Source organism: Aquarana catesbeiana, linkage group LG02, assembly GCF_042186555.1.
Source record: "Aquarana catesbeiana isolate 2022-GZ linkage group LG02, ASM4218655v1, whole genome shotgun sequence".
NCBI classification, from domain to species: Eukaryota; Metazoa; Chordata; class Amphibia; order Anura; family Ranidae; genus Aquarana; species Aquarana catesbeiana.
In genome coordinates, this window is record NC_133325.1 from 7,391,658 (window position 1) to 7,412,668 (window position 21,011).

General features: G+C 44.8%; 1 protein-coding gene and 1 pseudogene across 1 annotated transcript in view; one reads left to right on the forward strand and one right to left on the reverse strand.

The window, feature by feature from the left end:
• The window catches only part of LOC141126578 (uncharacterized), a 1,610,887-nt pseudogene that overhangs the window by 613,108 nt on the left and 976,768 nt on the right, over positions 1-21,011 (forward strand).
• The window catches only part of LOC141126595 (uncharacterized), a 35,060-nt gene continuing 32,956 nt past the window's right edge, over positions 18,908-21,011 (reverse strand). Inside the window, exon 2 of the mRNA XM_073612518.1 lies at positions 18,908-20,339. Coding sequence (XP_073468619.1) covers positions 19,541-20,339 — 799 coding nt within the window. The 3' untranslated portion in view covers positions 18,908-19,540. The remainder of the gene's footprint in view (positions 20,340-21,011) is intronic.

A 21,011-nucleotide genomic window follows, 5' to 3' on the forward strand; every position in this document is an offset into this window, starting at 1 on the left:
CAACACAATATATAGAGTAGAGAGGTCAGCACTATTGTAATGTACAACACAATATATAGAGTAGAGAGGTCAGCACTATTGTAATGTACAACACAATATATAGAGTAGAGAGGTCAGCACTATTGTAATGTACAACACAATATATAGAGTAGAGCGGTCAGCACTATTGTAATGTACAATATATAGAGTAGAGAGGTCAGCACTATTGTAATGTACAACACAATATATAGAGTAGAGAGGTCAGCACTATTGTAATGTACAACACAATATATAGAGTAGAGGGGTCAGCACTATTGTAATGTACAACACAATATATAGAGTAGAGGGGTCAGCACTATTGTAATGTACAACACAATATATAGAGTAGAGAGGTCAGCACTATTGTAATGTACAACACAATATATAGAGTAGAGAGGTCAGCACTATTGTAATGTACAACACAATATATAGAGTAGAGAGGTCAGCACAATATTATAGTCATAGTGCCCCTTATACTGCTGGTCAGGGGGGACAAATGATTTGGGTCTGTGGTCAGCAGGATGAAAACAATGTTCAGCCATAGTGGTCAGTGGGAGGAGAAATGTCTTCTATGTGTTGTTACAGACTATAGTATTGGGGTACAGGGATGTGGGGGGTCAGACAACACACGGGGGGATCACCTTCTGTTGTATATCCACAGAAATCACCCAGCACACTGGCAGATTGTCAGGAGAACCCCAAGTTCCCAGCCCAGACAGGGGTAACAGCTGTATAACAGCACACACACTCTATTATCCCACCACTGCCACACACATGACAAGGATGGAAGACCACGGGAACTAGAAAACCAGGAGAGGACCTTATATGGTGGAGGAGGGAAGGAGAGGGAGATTATTGTGATAAAAATACAAACAAAACCTGCGCTGACAACTTCTACAATAAGAAATATATAAAAAAACAAAAAGAGAAAAATATATAAAAAGAAATGTGTATGTTTGGCGATAATGCCGCTAAAACAGTGAGACTGAATAAATAGTGATGTCGCTATTCAGATGCAATTAATCAAAATTGTGACAAATTGATTGTTATTTGTTATTCGTGACCATAAATAAATATATACATAAATCCTCTAAAGATATAAATACCATGTATCCCAAAGTAAAAAGTATAAAAAATAAAATAATATATAAATAGCCCCAATAATAAGCAATAAATAAATAAATAATAAAAATTGGGTGGAAGGTCCGCGGCTCCCAAGGTCCCACTATAGTATCAGCAGTACAAGCCTTGCTTCATCTCTATATCCAACTTGGCATTATGGTTGACGGTCATTTACCTTGTGGATGGGAAGATTGAAGTCTGCTGGTATATTTTGTGAAGAAATATTATTTTCCAAAGGATTCTCCACATCTAGTTTGGAATTTATTGCTTATTATTGGGGCTATTTATATATTTTTTTATTTTTTATACTTTTCACTTTGGGATACATGGTATTTATATCTTTAGAGGATTTATGTATATATTTATTTATGGTCACGAATAACAAATAACAATCAATTTGTCACTATTTTGATTAATTGCATCTGAATAGCGACATCACTATTTATTCAGTCACACTGTTTCAGCGGAATTATCGCCAAACATACACATTTCTTTTTATATATTTTTTTCCTTTTTTTTTTTTTATATATTTTTTATTGTAGAAGTTGCCAGCGCAGGTTTTGTTTGTATTTTTAACCCAAGTCATAGCACTTGTATCCAGCAGCTGCAACACAATTGATGGTATATATATCTAACGCTGTTTTCTGTTTATAGATTATTGTGATAGACTTGGCACAGCCTGCAATACCTCTGACCACCACTAGAGGGAGACTCCACACATATCTAGCTGGCTGACCACACACAGGCAGATAGAAATCTTACATACAATCTGGTGCACTATGAGGGTTGGGGATCAGTCTAGTAATCAGCACACACTTCTGGGGTTCCTCAGGCTCCCCTACAAGATAGAATCCTTGTGTTACTCCCTCTTCCCACTATCCATGTACACCCCACACCAGACACACAACATGGGGGCAGTGAGGGGACAGGGGGGCAGTTGGGGGGGAGGGAAGTAGATGGGGATGTCGAGAGAAAAATGCCCATTATCTGTTGTCAGTGTGGGGGAAGGGGGATGCCTGCTGTTATGAGTTGATTAAATTGGAGGGTGGGGTGACAGGATAGAGAGACAGGAGACACTGTTGCTAAGTAGTTTTATGGCAACAGTGGGGGACCAGAAGTGTAAAAAGGGGGCAGTGAGGTGGGAGGGGGCAATACGGGGCACAGGGGGTGGACAGGAGAATGTGAGGGACAGGGGAAGGATGGGGACGATGCGGGGTGAACTGGGAGACACTGAGGAAACAAGGAGCTGGAAAGGAAAGCAGTAGGGGGATGGGAGTGGTGGTCAGTGGGAGATAAATACCTGGCTGATGGTGTCCTGGTCTGCAGGTTGATGTGGAGCTCCTCTGATGAGTCTTCTATGGTTGAGGTCCTCTCAGATGGTCCCTCTTGGCTCCTCTGATGAGTCTTCTATGGTTGAGGTCCTCTCAGATGGTCCCTCTTGGCTCTTCTGATGAGACTTCTATAGTTGAGGTCCTCTCAGATGGTCCCTCTTGGCTCTTCTGATGAGACTTCTATGGTTGGGGTCCTCTTGGATGGTCACTCCGAGTGTCCACAATCAGGATAAAGTTCTCCTCCGTGTCCCTGATGGAAGATGGAGGCTTCTTGTCCTGGCTGAGAGGTGTGAGAGACTTTCTGTGTCTGCACTATGGATCTGGGAAGACTCCAATCACATTGTGAGCCAGCTTCCTCACAGATGCCCCGGGGCCACACTGACTACAAACACAGTGTGGGGGAGGGGTTCACAAAAGAGGACCCCTCCCTCCATTCTCTGGGATGACACAATAGAATCTGAAGCTAAAAGCTCAAACAAGTTCTGGAACTTTTTTTTTTTTAGGCAGATTACAGGCTTTTTTCTACTTTTTTTTTTTTTTACATTGGTGACCTTTTGACCTGTACAAAATTGTGGCAAACTTGCGTGACTTTCTGCCTGAAAACACTACGCTCAGGTGTGAATGGGGGCTCAGGTGTGAATGGAGTCTAAAATGGATGAGTTGCAGATCGCTACATGCAGTTTGGTTAAAGAGTGCCGTCTGTTGATAATAACTGAAAGGTGGCTTCATCCTCTTGTAGAGGACACTATTACGCACATATCTGGCCGCACTTTCTATCACCAGGTTAAAAACAGTAATTCAGGGGAGAGCAAAGGAGGCGGCCTTTGTATTTATGTTTTAAATGAGTGGTGCTCTGATAGTAAACTTGAGGACACTTATTGTTGGCCAGATTTGGAATTTCTGCTGGTGAAGTGTAGACCTTTTTATTTACCCAGAGAATTTACAGTGGTGATCATTATTACGGCAGTGGTGGAATTATAGGGGTCGCTGAGGTCGCCATGGTGCCCGGGCCCCATGCTGTAGGGGGCCCTTGAGGGTCCCCTGTATATCTTGATAGGAGCGGGGCGGCTGAGACCGAACTCCCTGATTGTCAGCTGAACTGTAATCAGCACTGTGCGGGGAGCTCGTCACACCGATCTAAAGTGAAAGCAGTGTGTGCTGTGCTCGTTGTCTCCCCCTACAGTGCAGTACCCGGCAGGAAGAGGGAAGGTAAAGCACTGCCGTTTTTGAAAAAGCTTTCTGTATGTGTGTATATGTATGTGTATGTATGTATGTGTGTATGGAAGATGTGGATCCAGAAGGAGTGATGATGAAGTAGAAATCTCTCTCTGTCTCCTCCTCTATGGGGATCAGGAATGTCATCAATGATCATGTCACCGAGTTTGTGGATTGGATGATTTGCCCCCACACACTGATCAGTGATCGGGTTGTCTAACAGATCACATTGAGGCCGGGGGGGGGGAGGGGGGGGTTATACATTGTACACATTTACTAATATATCTGTAAGTTGCAGCGGACACGTCGCCCCTCCCCCCACTATTATCTGCACCCCTAACTCTATCATTGTATTGCAGGCTGGCTGGGAAGTGATCTGGGAAGTTTTGTTGTATTTTGAAGCTTTATAATCCTTCCCAGGATATGAGATTAGAGATAATGATGAATGACGGGCCGGGAATTATTATCAGTCTGATGATTGCAGTAATATCTCACATGTGCGGTGCGATCTCCATCTACATACGTGTGCCCGACCCGTGTGTGCCCCTTTACTTTTAGATTTCTTTTATACTTTTTTTATATTTTTTTGTTTCAATTTATTGCTCTCACAAGGGGAGAACAATACTTCTCATGAAAGCTTTGGGCATCTTTATGTCTCCCCGACCCCTCATAGGAGGAAATGAAGGTCATTATAATGATCCGTGTGTGGGGGGGGGAGGGGAGAGGTAGGAGATCTAACAGAGTGCAGACACTCTATCTTTTCTAATAATATAGGATAGAAGGATTGCAGTACCGGGGGGAGGGGATGGGGGAGGGGATGTTGTGATAGGATGGGGGAGGGGATGATGTGATAGGATGGGGGGAGGGGTGATGTGATAGAATGGGGGAGGGGTGATGTGATAGGACGGAGTGTAATGTTTCCCTCTCGGGATGTTCTGTATGAAAAGTTCTCCATCATCTGATTGTGTTTTACATATTTCTTGTACTGCCCCCCCCCCATGGTTCCATTCTCCCCTCCCCCATCCCAGTGTCCCCCCTGTACTTCCCTCCATGGTCTCCCATATTACCCAATCTCTCCGTAAGTTTCTCCTTCAACTTCTTGTCTGTCTCTGACTGCAGCACCATAGAGGAGGGGGAGGGGATGTCCTCCATTTTCTTGTATATCAGAGGGGGCGGGGGTGTCCTCCATTTTCTTGTAGCTTAGAGAGGGGGAGGGGTGTTCTCCATTTTCTTGTAGCTCAGAGAGGGGGAGGGGTGTCCTCTATTTTCTTGTAGCTCAGAGAGGGGGAGGGGTGTCCTCTATTTTCTTGTAGCTCAGAGAGGGGGAGGGGTGTCCTCCATTTTCTTGTAGCTCAGAGAGGGGGAGGGGTGTCCTCCATTTTCTTGTAGATCAGAAATTCAATCTTCCTGTAATGACACGATGATTTCTTATTGTTTAGAAGAAATGTGTCCATTGATGAAGATCTTCCTCCTTTATATACAATGTATCCATGGGGGAGGGGGAGTCCTGTGTCATCAGCCCCGCCCAATGTATCCGCCCACTTCCCCTCCTAACTCAGATTTACCCTTTCACTGCTTGAACTCTCCTATTCCTGATGTATTTCCTATGAACATGTAGCTCCGCCCACACATGATCTATTATGGGACAATAAAACAATGTCGGTGAGATTTATGACGTCTCTCGGTATTTGTAGAACTGTTTATCACCCCGATATTTCCAGTAATACATGAAATGGATTGTAGTGCCCCCCCGACACCATCCCATTCCCATTCCTCCTACACAATGTAACCCACCAGACTGTCTCCAGTAACTACATCCTAAATATAGAACCATTTATCCAACTGTCCATCCAGAGCCTCTGGTTTATAGACCAGATACATCCTAAATATAGAACCAGTTATCCAACTGTCCATCCAGAGCCTCTGGTTTATAGACCAGATACATCCTAAATATAGAACCATTCATCCAACTGTCCATCCAGAGCCTCTGGTTTATAGACCGGATACATCCTAAATATAGAACCATTTATCCAACTGTCCATCCAGAGCCTCTGGTTTATAGACCAGATACATTCTAAATATAGAACTATTTATCCAGTTATCCAGCTAAAGGCAGACTTTGGGCTGCACATAGGCATTAGAGCATCCCCACGGAGGTAAGAGCGCCCCATAGATGTTCCAGCACCCCATAAACATTAGAGCACCCCATGGATGCTAGAGTGACCAATAGATGTCAGAGCACCCCATAGACAAAGCAAAGGTTAGAGTGTTCCATGGACATTAGAGCAACCCATGGAGATTAGAGCTCCCCATATATATTAGAGCACCCCAGGGATGCTAGAGTGACCCATAGACATTAGAGCATCCCATAGACAATGCAACCCACGGAGGGTAGAGCGCCCCATAACTTTTGGAGCACTCCATGGATGCTACAATAACCCAATAGACAGATTACCCCATGGATGTTAGAGCACTCCACAGACACACCCCATGAAGGTTAGAATGTCCCATAGGCAGAATATTAGAGTGACCCATGAAGTATAGAGTGCCCCAATAAACTGAGTAACCTATGGATATTAGAGCGACCCAAGGAGGTTGGATCACCATATAGGGTCGCCACCTATCTTGGGATTCAGCCAAACAGTCCAAGTTTTGACGTATATGTGTCTGGGTTTCAGTCCGCGTGAAACCCGGACACATTATTCAGATTGAACTGTGGCTCTCCAAGTAACAGAGATAGTCACACACAAATCTGTTGTCATCTGTTAACTCAATTTGGCCACACCCACTGTTCGCCTTGTCATGTGTAGCGCACCACATTACTACTCTCCCTGGGGCACCCAAAGGTGTTCAAGGTCTTTTGCAATCCTATAGTGTATACTACAAACAAAATTGCTGTGCGCCACTAAAGTGTTCGGGTTTGGCATGTAGAGAAGGTGGCAACCCTAGTGAGCACTCAGGAACAGCAATGTTCATACTCTGCTTCCCTTACAGCAAGAGGAAGTTCTCTCTCTAAGCCCTGAAGAAAAACTGCTCCTTTCTTCTCCTGTTCGGAGTGTATATCTGTGAGCTGAAGTCCATTACTCTTTCTACTCTTATGCAAGGTCCTCTTCCCAGACTACATTTCCCAGAATTCAGTGCAGCCTGCATCAAAGTCTCTCAAATCCTTCATACCCAACAGCTTCCTCTGCTGGATAGATGAAAAACTGGTGAACCGCTAACGGGGTCATGGGCAGCCAAAGCTCATTGATGGAGGTGGGCAGCCAAGGCTCATTGATGGAGGTGGGCAGCCAAGGATCATTGATGGAGGTGGGCAGCTAAAGCACATTGATGGAGGTGGATTGTGAGGTCTGGCCAGTTGCATCACTAAGGTTGGCGTCACCTGGTGCAGTAAAACATAGTGTCACCCCCCCCGCCCGAGTCTAAGCAGGCTAATGCGTCTGTCCAGCTCTCCTCCCCTTAACCTGCTACAATGTATAGAGTCAGGATGGTATTTGGGGGGTGGATGGAGCTGGAATGGGATCGGGGGGATGTATGGAGATAGGATGGGATTGGAAGAATGGATGGAGACGGGATGGGATCGGTTGGATAGATGGAGCTAGGATGGGGACAGGGCGGTGGATGGAGCCCGAATGGGATCAGGGTGGTGGACGGAGCTGGGTTGGGATGGGGAGTGGGTGTTGCCGGAATAGGATCGGGGGGTTAATGAAGCCGGGATGGAATGGGGGTCAGACGGCCACCTTCTCCTTCTTTGACTGACAAAAGCCTCAGCAACACGTTGTCCAGGAACAGGAGTTTGTAACCTCCCAGTCTCTGGGAACATGTTGCACAGACCTTTCTGCAAGGCCTCCCAAAGATGTTTCATCCTCTACTTCCTCTGCGATGGCAAGATAAGGTCTGCAACCTTACCCTTGTAATGTGGATCAAGGAGGGTTGCCAGCCAGTAACAATCCCTCTCCTTGATACCACGAATATAAGGATCCTTCCGCAGGCTTTGCAGGATCAGGGAGGTCATGCAGCGTAGGTTTGCTGAGGCATTCGGTCCGGAGTCCTCTGGGTCACTAAGGACGACATGATCCGCAGCCACCTCCTCCCAGCCTTGTACAAGTCCATGGGTTTCTTGGGACTGTAAATGATCCCTTAAAGACTGCTGCTGATACTGAGTGACAGGCTCCACCTCCATGCTGACACAATCCTTCTCCTCCTCCTCCTCCTCCTCTTCCTGTGTGATCAGCAGGCACACAGGAACACTGTCTGGATAAAGGGGGCCTTGAGAGCTAAGGAAGTCCTCCTCTTCCTGCCTCTGTTCTGCCTCAAGTGACCTGTCCATTATTCCACGCAGCGTGTGCTCCAACAGGTGGACAAGGGGGACAGTGTCACTGATGCATGCACTGTCACTGCTCACCATCCTCGTGGCCTCCTCAAATGGTGACAGGACAGTGCATGCATCCCTGATCATGGCCCACTTGCGTGGGAAAAAAAAAAACAAGCTCCCCTGACCCTGTCCTGGTGTCGCAAACCACCATTCCTGGCTTAAGTTGGCATGGCGTCAATCACCTCTGAACCTGCCCCTGCAGAGCTGACAGAATCTCTGCCCCAGTGTGGCTCCTGTCCCCCAAGCACACCAGCTCAAGCACCGCATAGCATCTTTTGGCCTGCGTAGTTGCGTAGCCCCTTGAACGCCTATGGAGCACCGCTGGTTCCGAGGACAATGCACAGGAAGGGGCCATGGAGGAAGAAGAGGAGGAGAGGGTGGAGGAGAGAGGTGTGTCAGAATCACCAGTAGTGGCATTTTGGAGGCGTGGTAGTGGAACAACCTCCAACACTACTGCACCTTGTCCTGCATCCATCCCAACTGCCAGCAGAGTCACCCAATGCACCATGAAACCTAGGTAACGTCCCTGTCCATGCCTGCTGGACCATGAGTCAGCGGTAATATGCACCTTACCGCTGACTTACCGCTTAACACCAGCTCCTGGCTGAGCCAGGAGCTGGTGTTACCCTTGGTTCAGACTGGGCTAGGATTTGATGTTTCCATTGATTTAGACAGGGCCAGGAGCTGATATTACCCTTGGTTCAGACAGGACTGGGAGCTGGTGTTTCCCATGGTCCATACTGGGATGGAGACTGATATTTCCCTTGGTTCAGACTGGGCCAGAAGCTGGTGTTTCCCTTGGTTCAGACTGGACCAGGAGCTGGTATTTATCTTGGTTCAGACTGGGACAGAGACTGATGTTACCATTGGCTCAGGCTGAGCCAGGAGTTGCTATTTCATTTGAATCAGACTGGTCCAGAAGCTGGTGTTTCCCTTGGATCAGACTGGGTCAGGAGCTGGGGTTTCCCTTGATTCAGACTGTGCCAGGAGCTGGGGTTTCCCTTGGATCAGACTGGGTCAGGAGCTGGGGATTCCCTTGATTCAGACTGTGCAAGGAGCTAGTGTTTCTCTTGGTTCTGACTGGGTCCAGAGCTGGTGTTTCCCTTGGTTCAGACTGGGCTAAAAAATGATGTTTCCCTTGGTTTAGACTGGGCCAGGATTTGGTATTTTTCTTGGTTCATGCTGGGATATAAGTTGATATTATCCTTGGTTCATACTGGGATGGGAGATGATGTTTCCCTTGGTTCAGACTGGGCCAGGAGCTTATGTCTGTCATGGTTTTCCCCTCCTGGGAAAAGTGAATAGTGAAGCTCCTGCCATCTCTCCCGGTGCTTCTCCCCCACCGCTGTCTTCCCCGATGCCATCTCTCCCCCCGCCGTCTTCTTCCTCACTGTCGGTTACGCGCTAAAAAAATAAAAAAGCATATGACAACACAATGGAGGAAGACGGCAACAGAAGAACACTGGCTGTTTGATTTTTTTCCACGTGTAACCTGCCACGAGGAAGGAGGCATCAGGGAAGACAGCGGCACCCACCCCCTCATGTTGAGGGTATGCAGCCTGGTATGGTTCAGGAGGGGGGGTGGGGCGCTCACTCGTCCCCTCCCTTTCCTGACCTGCTGGGCTGCATGCTCGGATAAAGGTCTGGTATGGATTTTGGGGGGACCCCACACCATTTTTTAAAAAATAATTTGCTCCAAAATTGAGCTCTTTGGCATTAATTCAACTCGCCATGTTTGAAGAAAGAAAAATGTTGACTATGACCCTATAGAAAATTTCTAGAGGGAGCTGAAACTTCGAGTTGCCAAGAGACAGCCAAGAAACCTTAAGGATTAAGGAGAAGATCTGTAAAGAAGAGTGGACCAAAATCCCTCCTGAGATGTGACCATGTAACCAACTACAAGAAATGTCTGACCTCTGTGATTGCCAACAAGGATTTCTCCACCAACTACTACGTCATGTTTTGCTTGGGGATCAAATACATATTTTACTCAATAAATTGCAACTCCATTTATAACATTTGTATCATGTGTTTTTTTCTGGATTTTTGTTTGATATTCTGTCTCTATCATTTAAAATACACCTATGATAAAAATTATAGACCCTTAATTTTTTTGTAAGCTGGCAAACTTGCACAATCTGCAGGAGATCAAAATAATTATTTACCAATGCCCAATGCATCACTAATAACTTTACCTATGCGTCAGTAATAACTGTACCTATGCGTCAGTAATAACTGTACCTATGCGTCAGTAATAGGTAATAAGAAGTTTCCTGTAGTCTTGTGCTGATGGAGCTCTTATGTGATGGTAGACAAACTTTCTCCCATTGGATATCAGAAATACCCTTTCCCAAGGATTTTTTCTGCATGCTCTTAAATGACGGCCGGGTAGTGTGGCTCACGTTCTGGGTAGCCTTCGTATGGTTACTTCCCAGAGTGGCCACCCTCGTATGCCCTCGGGGGCGTGCAGTGTGGCATTCGTGGCCGCACCGTGTTGCTAGGGCAGGGCGCAACCCCAATCTCTGTAAAGAGCCGCAGCCGTGGCTCTTTAACCATGTAATCGGCTGTGTCCAATCACAGCCGGTCACATGTAAACAAAAAGATGCCGGTAATTGGCTGTCCTCGCCTCACACTGACAGAGTGTGAGGAGACGAGAGCCGATCAGCGGCATCTCCTCACAGGGGACATCTAGATATGTAATCAGGGCACTGATCATCAGTACCCTGATTACAATAAAGCCCCCACCAGTGCCAGCAATGAGTGCCAAAAAGTGCCCACCTGTGCCAGCACTGAGTCCCCAACAGTGCCAGTTAAGAGTGCCCGCCATTGCCAGCAATCAGTGCCTATTAGTGATCCAGGTCAGTGCTGGCTATCAATGCCCATCACTGCTGCCCATCAGTGCCTCCCCCCTAAAGTGGCCATCAGTGCCACCTATCCATGCCTGCTATCAGTGCCCACCAGTGCTGCTTATCTGTGCCTAATTGTGCCCATCAGTGCCATCCATAAGTGCCTACCAGTGCCACCCATCAGTGCTGCCTATCAGTGCTCATTAGTGCCACATATCAGTGCCACCTATCAGTGCCCATAAGTGTGGCATATTCCTGCCTCCTCATCAGTGCCACCTAATCAGTGCCCATCAGTGCCGCCTCCTTATTTACTAAATTTACTGACAGAAACTAAGAAAAACTTTTTTGTTCAAAATTGTTTGCTTTTTTTAAGAAAAGATAAAAAACCCAGCAGTGATTAAATACCACCAAAAGAAAACTCTATTTGTGTGAAGAAAATTAGAAAAATTTCACTTGGTTGTAGTGTAGCATGACCGTGAAATTGTCATTCAAAGTCTGACAGCGCTGAAAGCTGTAAAATGGCCTGGGCAGGAAGGGGGTGTAAGTGCCCGATATTGAGGTGGTTAAAGTGGTTGTAAACCCACTAAAAAAAAAAATAACAAAAAATAAATAACAAAAAATAAAATAAAAACCTGCAAGGCAAAATACTCATCTTAGATTGAAGCCCCCGCAGCGTTCCCAGCACACTGGTCTGCCCGGCGACATTTCTCCTGGATATGTTTCTGGGTATCGCGGGCTCCGGCGCTGTGATTGGTTGGAGCCACGATGACGTCACCCCCATGCATTGTAACGGTGTGTCAGCTGAAGCAATGGCACGAATGAGCCGTTTCTTCAGTGATCGTGTTGCCGATAACATTTGCACATGCTGATACTGGGGATATCTCCTGAAATGTGCAGGTTTAGGAGATATCCAGGGTAGCTACAGGTAAACCTTATTATAGACATACCTGTAGTAAAAATTGGTTTGTAAAGGGTTTACAAGGACTTTAAAGTGAATAGTTTGTGTGCTTAAAGAGGCTTGAAGCCACATGTACGTTAAAGTCATTTTTTTTTCATTTTAGTGGTGTTAATACATAAAGTTTCAATTTGTGTGGGAGCCTTAGAGAAAAGAGGTTTACCGTATATATACTCGAGTATAAGCCGAGTTTTTCAGCCCATTTTTTAGGCTGAACCCCCCCCCCCGGCTTATACTGGAGTGAGCCCTACAGCAGCCGCAGCTTTGATTACTAAAACAGCGGGTGTCTCCCGCTATGTTATGCAGTCTGTGCGGCCGTCCATTGAAACAAAGCCCCGCCTCCTCCTCGTCCGTGATAGAGGAACACTGATACAATGCTGGGAAACTGTATCAGTGTTCCGTCTATCACGGACGAAGAGGATGTGGGGCTTTGTTACAATGGACAGCTAAACAGACTACATAATACGGTGGGAGACACCCGCTGTTTTAGTAATCAAAGGTACGGCTGCAGATGGGCACAATGAGGCAGCAAATGGGCATAATGAGGCTTCAATTGGGCACAGTGGGGCTGCAGATGGGCACAATGAGGCTGCAAATGGGCACAGTGAGGCTACAAATGGGCACAATGAGGCTACAAATGGGCACAGTGAGGCTGCAAATGGGCAAGTGAGGCTTCAGATGGGCACAGTGAGGCTACAAATGGGCACAATGAGGCTACAAATGGGCACAGTGAGGCTGCAAATGGGCAAGTGAGGCTTCAGATGGGCACAGTGAGGCTGCAGATGGGCGCAGTGAGGCTGCAGATGTTTACCCAGTAGCTGCTGCATTTTCCCACCCTAGGCTTATACTCGAGTCAATACATTTTCCCATTTTTTTGTGGTAAAATTAGGTGCCTCGGCTTATATTCGGGTCGGCCTATACTCGAGTATATAAGGTACTTTATGATTATTAAGATAATTGTGCAATTGTAGGTATGTCCATTGGGGGAGAAACTGACCATTAGCCCCGGTTCACACTGAGCTGCGGGAATGAAGCTGTGTGGGTTCAGCTGAACGATTTCACTCCCGCATGTCAGTCCTGATTTTGGTCATGATTACAGAGACATCTGTGCAGGTTTCTGCACAGATGTCAATGTAAATCGCAGCCCAAAATCTCAAAAAGTAGTACAGAAACAACTTTTTGAAAATTGGTGCGGCGCCGCACCGATTAGGACAGTGCCATTGACAGTAATTCCCGCCGATTTGACATGCAAATTGCATGTCAAAATGCTCCAGTGTGAACCAGGGCTAACACATATTTTGCTATTCTTCTCTGGATTTTATCAGCCCTGATTGTAGACAATGAGACACCAAATGTGGAGAACTGTTTTCGGTGGGAGGAATCACGTTTTTTTTTTGCACACCCGGAATAAATTGCAGATTGTTTGCTATCGGAGTGAGGGGGGGCCAGGAATTCAGGCTGACTTGTAGTTGAGTGAAATTGTGTGAAATACTTGTAAGGTGGTACCAGTAAAGGGGTGGGGCTTTAGTGAAGATGGATACAAAGATTTCTGTATGCACAGTAGAAATGTAAGTGGGAGGGGAAGCATTTTCAATCGCCCAGTCTTTATTCTGAGAGTGACAATGTCAATCAATAACTCTTGTTAGATTTTAAGAGATAGAACTGATATGATGGCTTTTCACAGTACCAGTAAGCAGGGCTTTTTTTCAGCGGAACGTGGAGGAACGCAGTTCCAGAACCTCCTGCATTGAATGTATGTAATGGCAAAGGGTGCTGGGGTGTGCTGGAGGCTGGGAGATCCATTCTTGATGGGTGGAATCTACTGTTGAGGGAAGGGTCTATTGTTTTCGGCTGCTGGAGGGTCTATTGATGCTGGCTGCTGGGGGATCTATCATTGCTGTGGGACAATTGTTGCTGGGAGGGACCTACTGATGAGGGAGGGGTTTATTGTTTCTGGCTGCTGGAGGGTCTATTGATACTGGCTGCTGGGAGATTTGTTGTTGCTGACAGGGGTCTATTGTTGCTGGGGTGGATCTGTTGTTACTAGGGTGGATCTTTTGTCACTGGAGGGTCATTTTGTTGCGGGGGGTCTATAGTTGAAAGAGAGGATCTATTGTTGAAAGAACGGAGTATATCTTAATGCTCATTAATAAAATCTATACAAATTACTTATCACCACAAAATGATACTTGGTTCTGTATTCTCTAAAAAGGGTCGTACAGGAAGGTGGGTAGAGGATAGAACCAAGGGACGGTGCTCAGAGGTGGAAAGGGGGTGAAGACAAGGGGTGACTTGAAAAGGAGAGTTCCTGAACCTATTCTCTGAGAAAAAAAGCCCTGCCAGTAAGGGACATATGGACAAAAATAATACTTAATGTCTTTATTATAAAAGATAAAGATTCTTTTTTACAAACATAAAATCATTAGAAAATGACTTGGATATCAATATTGTTCTGGAATTATTTCTGATTGGGACTCTAAAAACAGAAGTTAAAACTGCAGCTGGAGGAAGAGATTCACAGGACGCAATCACTGTGTGTAAAATGTCCGTTCCGTGCAAAAATGTATTATTACATGTTATTTTATACTTAGATAAGAAAGGGGTGGTGTGAGATGTTATTAAAAAAATAACAAATAGAAATATGTTATTAAAAGCTAGCGAATAGAACAATTGCAAGAATAAAACCATGAGAGGGGAGGGGGAGGGGGGAGTAGAGACAGAGAGAGCTTCTAGTAGAAGATGTGTCTGTGTGTTAGGTGAAGGTTACAGAACACATTTCAACAGTGAGAACAAAATGGAGTCTCTTGTGCTTAAATGAACAATACAGTGAATGTCCATGTCATAAGGAGAAGCACACAGGGAGATCTGTGATTATAACTTCCCCCGCCGGGACACCGATTGTTCCTGAGTGCCCCCTGTATCCTTCTCCGGTCCTCCCTTCTGTGCGCTCCTCCGGTCCCCCCGTCTCCTCCTCCGGTCTGCTCTACCTTCGTGCGCTCCCCAGTCCCCCCTCCCCACGGATCTTTCAGAATGGAGAGCAAACCTTTTCCAAATGGACAGTGTTTATGATGCTTCAGTTTATGAATGGAGCACCCTCCCCATGTTGAGGGCATGTGGCCTGGTATAGTTCAGGAGGGGGGGCGCTCTCATCCCTCCCCCCTTTTCTTAAGGCCTGCCAGGTTGCGTTCTCAGATAAGGGCCTGGAATGGATTTTGGGGGACCTCTACACCATTAAAAAAAAAAATTGGCGCAGGGTTTCCCTTAATTTCCATATCAGACCTGAAGGGCCTGGTATGGATTTTGGGGGGACCCCCACGCATTTTTTTTTGGTCCGTGGTTCCGCTTAATGTTCATACTAGACCTAAAAGGGCCTGGTAATGGAGTGGGGGGGACCCATGCCATTTGTTTTATAGATTTTTATCTATATTGCCGGGATCAGACAAGTCATTACAGCCGCGATCAGTTTTAAATTACTTTTTATCCTTTTGAAATTTAATTTTGCTGTGATACTGTTCTAAACGTGGGAAAGATGAGCTACTTTACAGGGAGACTAAGGGGGCCCCCCAAGGCACGATATTTAAAGGAGTATCTCATTTATATTGTTTCACTTTAAGCATTATTAAAATCACTGCTCCTGAAAAAACGGCCGTTTTAAAATCTTTTTTTTGCAGCACAGTGGTGTAGTGGTTAGCACTTTCACCTAGCAGCAATAGGGTCGCTGGTTCAAAAAAAACCTGACCACGACACCATCTGCTTGGAGTTTGCATGTTCTCCCTGTGCCTTTGTGGGTTTCCTCCGGGTACTCCAGTTTCCTCCCACACTCCAAAGACATGCTGGTAGGGTTAATCAGATCCTGTCCAAAAAAATTGGCCAGATATGTGTATGTTGTATGTGTATGTGTTTGTACGCGCGTCAGGACCCCATGGGGCAAAGGACTGCGCTATACCGCAGATGGACACCCGTGGCAAAAAGCTCCCTGAGGCGATTTAGTTTGTATAGGTAGCGCTATACAAGTCACTCATTCATTCATTGATACATGTCCCCTGGGGCAGGACCCGGGTCCCCAAACACTTTTTATGACAATAACTTGCATATAAGCCTTTAACTTGTAAAATCAAAAGTGCTCATTTTAGTGTCCCATAGACTTTACCAGCTTTCTGCAGCTTTTGAATTTGCCGCAAACATCACATAATGTTTGCTGTTCAGTGAAAAGGCGAACGCCCGATGTTCGAGTTTAATTTACGTTCGACACGAACATCGGGCTCATCCCTACTCATGATATAAGATAAATGTACAACACTCTCTATGGGACACCAGTTTGTAGACTCCACCTTGATCTTCCGAGAGATAGTCAGCAGCCATGCAGTTCTGTGACACCACCTTAGGTGATGGAGACACTTCTTCTGTCAGCTCTCCTATAACATCAATGGTCTCATTGGTTATCTGATCCATGACTCCAGTACACGGGTTCATCTTACTTATCTTAGATGACTTAGATTCCTCATCCCGTCTATGAAGGGCTCACTGTATAAAACATATCCACTCCAGAGAAAATGTTTCTTCTCACTGGAAGGCCAGGGGGGTATTGGGAGAAATTGAGGCTTTCCCTTACAGATATGGGAGGAGCAACATCACCTAAAGTACAGCTATGGGTGGGGTTGAAGGGAAGACATTTTAGGGTGCTCCTTCCACACAAGAAGGAAATGTTATCTGGAAGGACTAGGAATCCATTCTAACTTCTAACTTAATGTGTAATGTAATTTGTTATTAGAATTCCCAGAGTTCCCTCCGCAACATCGTTTTATCACCTGTTATCCTGTCTGTAGATCTGTTATTTTCCCACCTTCTGTAACAGGATGACAACCCTCATCATTCTGCAGTAACATTACACAGCAGTGTTATCACCCTGTACAGGGAAGTCTTAGATAGATTATAAGTAAGACACATAACAAGTAAAGTCCAACTTCAGATAACGCTTCTAAAGCAGTTACAGCAACAGGTTTTTTTAAAGTTTAAACCACCAAATGAATGAAAACTGACAGTTGTAAGCACCCCCGGCCATGTTATATGGTGTTTCCAAACCCCATCCAAATGCCATTTTTGCCAAATAGCTTGACCTTCTACAGGAAGTAGAAGAAAACAGATCTACTGGGAGGATCAACAGGTAATAAAAATGTTACAAGGGGAGACTCTGAAAAATAAAAAACTTCTATGCTAATGACAGATTGCACCATTTATGTAATTATTGATCAGACCATAGTTACACTTTTTTTTCAATCAAACAAGTTTTATTTCATTTTCCAATTTACAACAAAAGAAGAACTCACAACACACAAAGCATTCCCACAAAACAACCCAACCAAACAAAACAAAAAACTTGTTACACTTTAGTGCCAACATCATAACATTTCCAGGGATAAGAAATGTTCTTTGAAAACTTTACACCAAAAAGAGATCTGTCCATTCAGAGTCATGACCCATTTCACTGCCAGGTCCGCACATCATACAGACCTGACAGCAGGGGGGCTAACACACAATCCTGTTGCTGCAGCCACTGGGAAGGTGTGCGAAACTGACAGGTCAGGTGAAAACTGCCACCCGATTGGTCACAAACCCCCCAGAACTTCCCCACCATATTTTCTGGGCTCCAATTACCCATCTGCAGGCCCAGGACCAACATTATTATCTACATCTGATTCCTCTACCTATAATTGCTGTATGGACTGTCTTTTTATTAAATAAAGGTGATTATATTGGAGTGCGGCTGTCCAGATCCCTTCCTTTGCATTTCCAGGACCAACATGGCGAGTGCGGGGGCTGGGGGGGGGAGAACAACGGACACATGTCCACTCTCCTCCCCTTCTTGCTGTGACCCAGAAAGCAAGGTCTATGACGTCACTTCCAGGTCAGCCTCTCGGGGTGTGTTTTGCAGTGTGATCTGCATCACAAAACATTCAGTGGAGCCCAGAGGAGACATTGGGGGTCTTTTAGACCCTGCAAGTCTCATTAAAGAGAACCTGTCACCTAAAAAAATATCACATACAGGACTTTTTGTCCCCTATGTGATGAAAGAAAAAATTAAAGGAAAACTATTTTTTTTTTTGCAAAAAATTAAGTTACATCCAAGCACATAAAATCCCCCCCCCCAAAAAAAATAAAAATTGAGGCCCCCACCTCCACATATATGCACATACAAATGTAAACAAATGCCTCAGGGGTGCCTACGAGTGAAAACGTTGATTGCGATACACGTTACATATAACCGCGCACGCCGGAGTGAGAGCAATAATTCTAGAACCAGACCTCCTCTGTAACACAAAAAAAAAACAAACCCTATAGGTATTAGTTTAAAGTGTTGCCTATAGAAAATATAGATTACTGAAGTTTGTCGCCATTTCACGGCGCACATAATTTAAAGTTTGGCAAGTTGGGTATCTATTTACTCGGCGTAACCTCGTCTTTTATATTTTACTAAAAATGTGGGTAATTTATTGCGTTTTGTTGCCCTAAAATTCACTTTAGTGTATTTTTTACCGACATGCTATGTTTCCTAGACCATTGAGGTAAAATCGTGTGACATAAAAAATTGAAACTACCACTATTTTATTCTTTAGGGTATCTGCTTTCAGAAAATATATAATGTTTGAGATATTTACATCTTCTTCAAGGCTAAATTTTTTTTTTAAAACATGTGTGCAAAAAATGAAAAAAGGGCTCTGGCAGTGAAAAGGTTAAAGTGAACCCCAGCTGGAGGAATCTCAGTCCCCAGAAGTGGTAGGAATATGACCACACACTCAGCCCCGATCTCTTGTAGGTGTGCTGTGTGAATAGTCTATGGAGAGGAGTAATAGCTAAACAGAGAAAGAAGATAACAAGAACATCCATTCTACACCTGATGAGATCCCTGAGACTTTCTTCAGAACCAGATGGAATACAAGTAGCCAGCTGAACTTAAGTGGTACTGTTAAATGCATCCCATAAACAGCAGCAACCCAGTGTGGGAAGGCCTGCGGCAGCTTAGGGGATTACTTTCTCACCAAACCGAGACGTCTCCCTGGCTGGTGTCCCAGTCACAGACCTGCCTGCAAAGATGTCATCCGTGAGAGGAGATAAAATATGGAAAGGAGGCATTTATCATGGGAGGGGAGGTTTGGAGAAGGTGTGCTTAGCTGGAGCCCTGACACCTGACTTATGGTGTATCAACAGTCAGAAGAACCTGGAATGGACTCTCTTAATGAGGCTTCAGAGGCTTTACAAGATGCCACTTGACCCCATCCTAGTCTCTGGTACTGCGGCAGTGTTGATCATGTATTAGCTCAGGATCTGGCAATGAAGAAAACACTTGGTAACACTGCCCAGTTAGTGAATGATGAAAATGCATTACATGTTCCGTCAAAGCTCCATAAAAAAAGAAAAATATATGAATCATGAGGAAAAAAAGTCAGTGCATCCGATCATTACATTCCAGTTTACTCCCAGATTTTGTTTTTCTAAAGTAGCATTTTATCTTTTCACTTCTTCCCTAGCTTATGGGATAACATTGGGGCTATGAAACTTCTTTTAATATTCCCCTTCTTCCAGAGTTTCCACTCTACAAACTTCTCTGTTGAAGCTTGTGAATCCTCTGGTGACAGATTAGCCCAGAATTAACTGTAAAATCTTTGTCACATTCAGATCATTAAAATGGCTTCTCTCCAGTGTGAACTCTCTGGTGTGTGATAAGATTTGAATTCTGTGTAAAAGCTTTGCCACACTCAGAACACTGATACGGCTTTTCTCCAGTGTGAACCCTCTGGTGTAAGGTAAGCTCTGCTTTGGTTTTAAAAGCTTTGCCACATTCAGAACACTGATACGGTTTCTCTCCAGTGTGAATCCTCTGGTGTGTGATAAGATCTGTCTTCTTTGTAAAAGCTTTGCCACATTCAGAACACTGATACGGTTTCTCTCCAGTGTGAATCCTCTGGTGTGTGATAAGATCTGTCTTCTTTGTAAAAGCTTTGCCACATTCAGAACACTGATACGGCTTTTCTCCAGTGTGAACTCTCTGGTGTATGGTAAGCTCTGCCTTGTTTGTAAAAGCTTTGCCACATTCAGAACACTGATATGGTTTCTCTCCAGTGTGAACGCTCTGGTGTCTGATAACATGTGACTTCCGTGTAAAAGCTTTGCCACATTCAGAACACTGATATGACTTCTCTCCAGTGTGAACTCTCTGGTGTCTGATAAGATTTGATTTATGTGTAAAAGCTTTGCCACATTCAGAACACTGATATGACTTCTCTCCAGTGTGAACTCTCTGGTGTATGATAAGATGTGATTTCTGTGTAAAAGCTTTGCCACATTCAGAACACTGATATGGTTTCTCTCCAGTGTGAACCCTCTGGTGTGTGATAAGTTTTGACTTTGTTGTAAAAGTTTTGTCACATTCAGAACACTGAAATGGTTTCTCACCATTGTGAACCTTCTGGTGTGTGATACATTTTGCCTCCATTGTAAAACCTTTGTCACGTTCCAAACAAGAAAAATCTTCTGAAATGACTCCTCTTATGTATACATGGGTTGGACTTTACTATAAAGCCATTGTCACTTCCAGAACACTGAAATGACTTTTCTCCTGTTGTCCTCTGAGGCTGGATCAATGTTGAAGAGGATCCAATACATTTATGATATTTAGAACATGGATATGTCTTGAGTCCTTTGTGAATCCTCCAGTGAACTGCAATAAAAACTTTCAGTCACTTATAACACTCATATGGATCGATTCCCATGTGACTTTGTTTTATTGATAAAGACCAGCATGACCAAAAACTTGGTTCCTCAGTCCACCTGTACAGAAAAAAATAAAAGTCAGAATTCTTTAAAAAGGAGTTCAATAAAATTACTTCATTTTTTAACATTTATTATTAACGTCTTCCCGCTCAGCCTATTGTAATATGACGGCCAGAAAGGAGCCATATTGTTCTGGGAGAACAGATCTTGTGCGGTTCTGCAGGACCAATCTCTGGTGCAGTCTGTCACCCGCTATGTCCAGTGGATGACTGATCAGTGTAGAGGCCCACTACAGGTACCATGTGATCGCTGTGACCAATCACAGTAGATAACATGACAATTGTGAACAATGAATGGCTTTTATTCATGACAGTTATTGT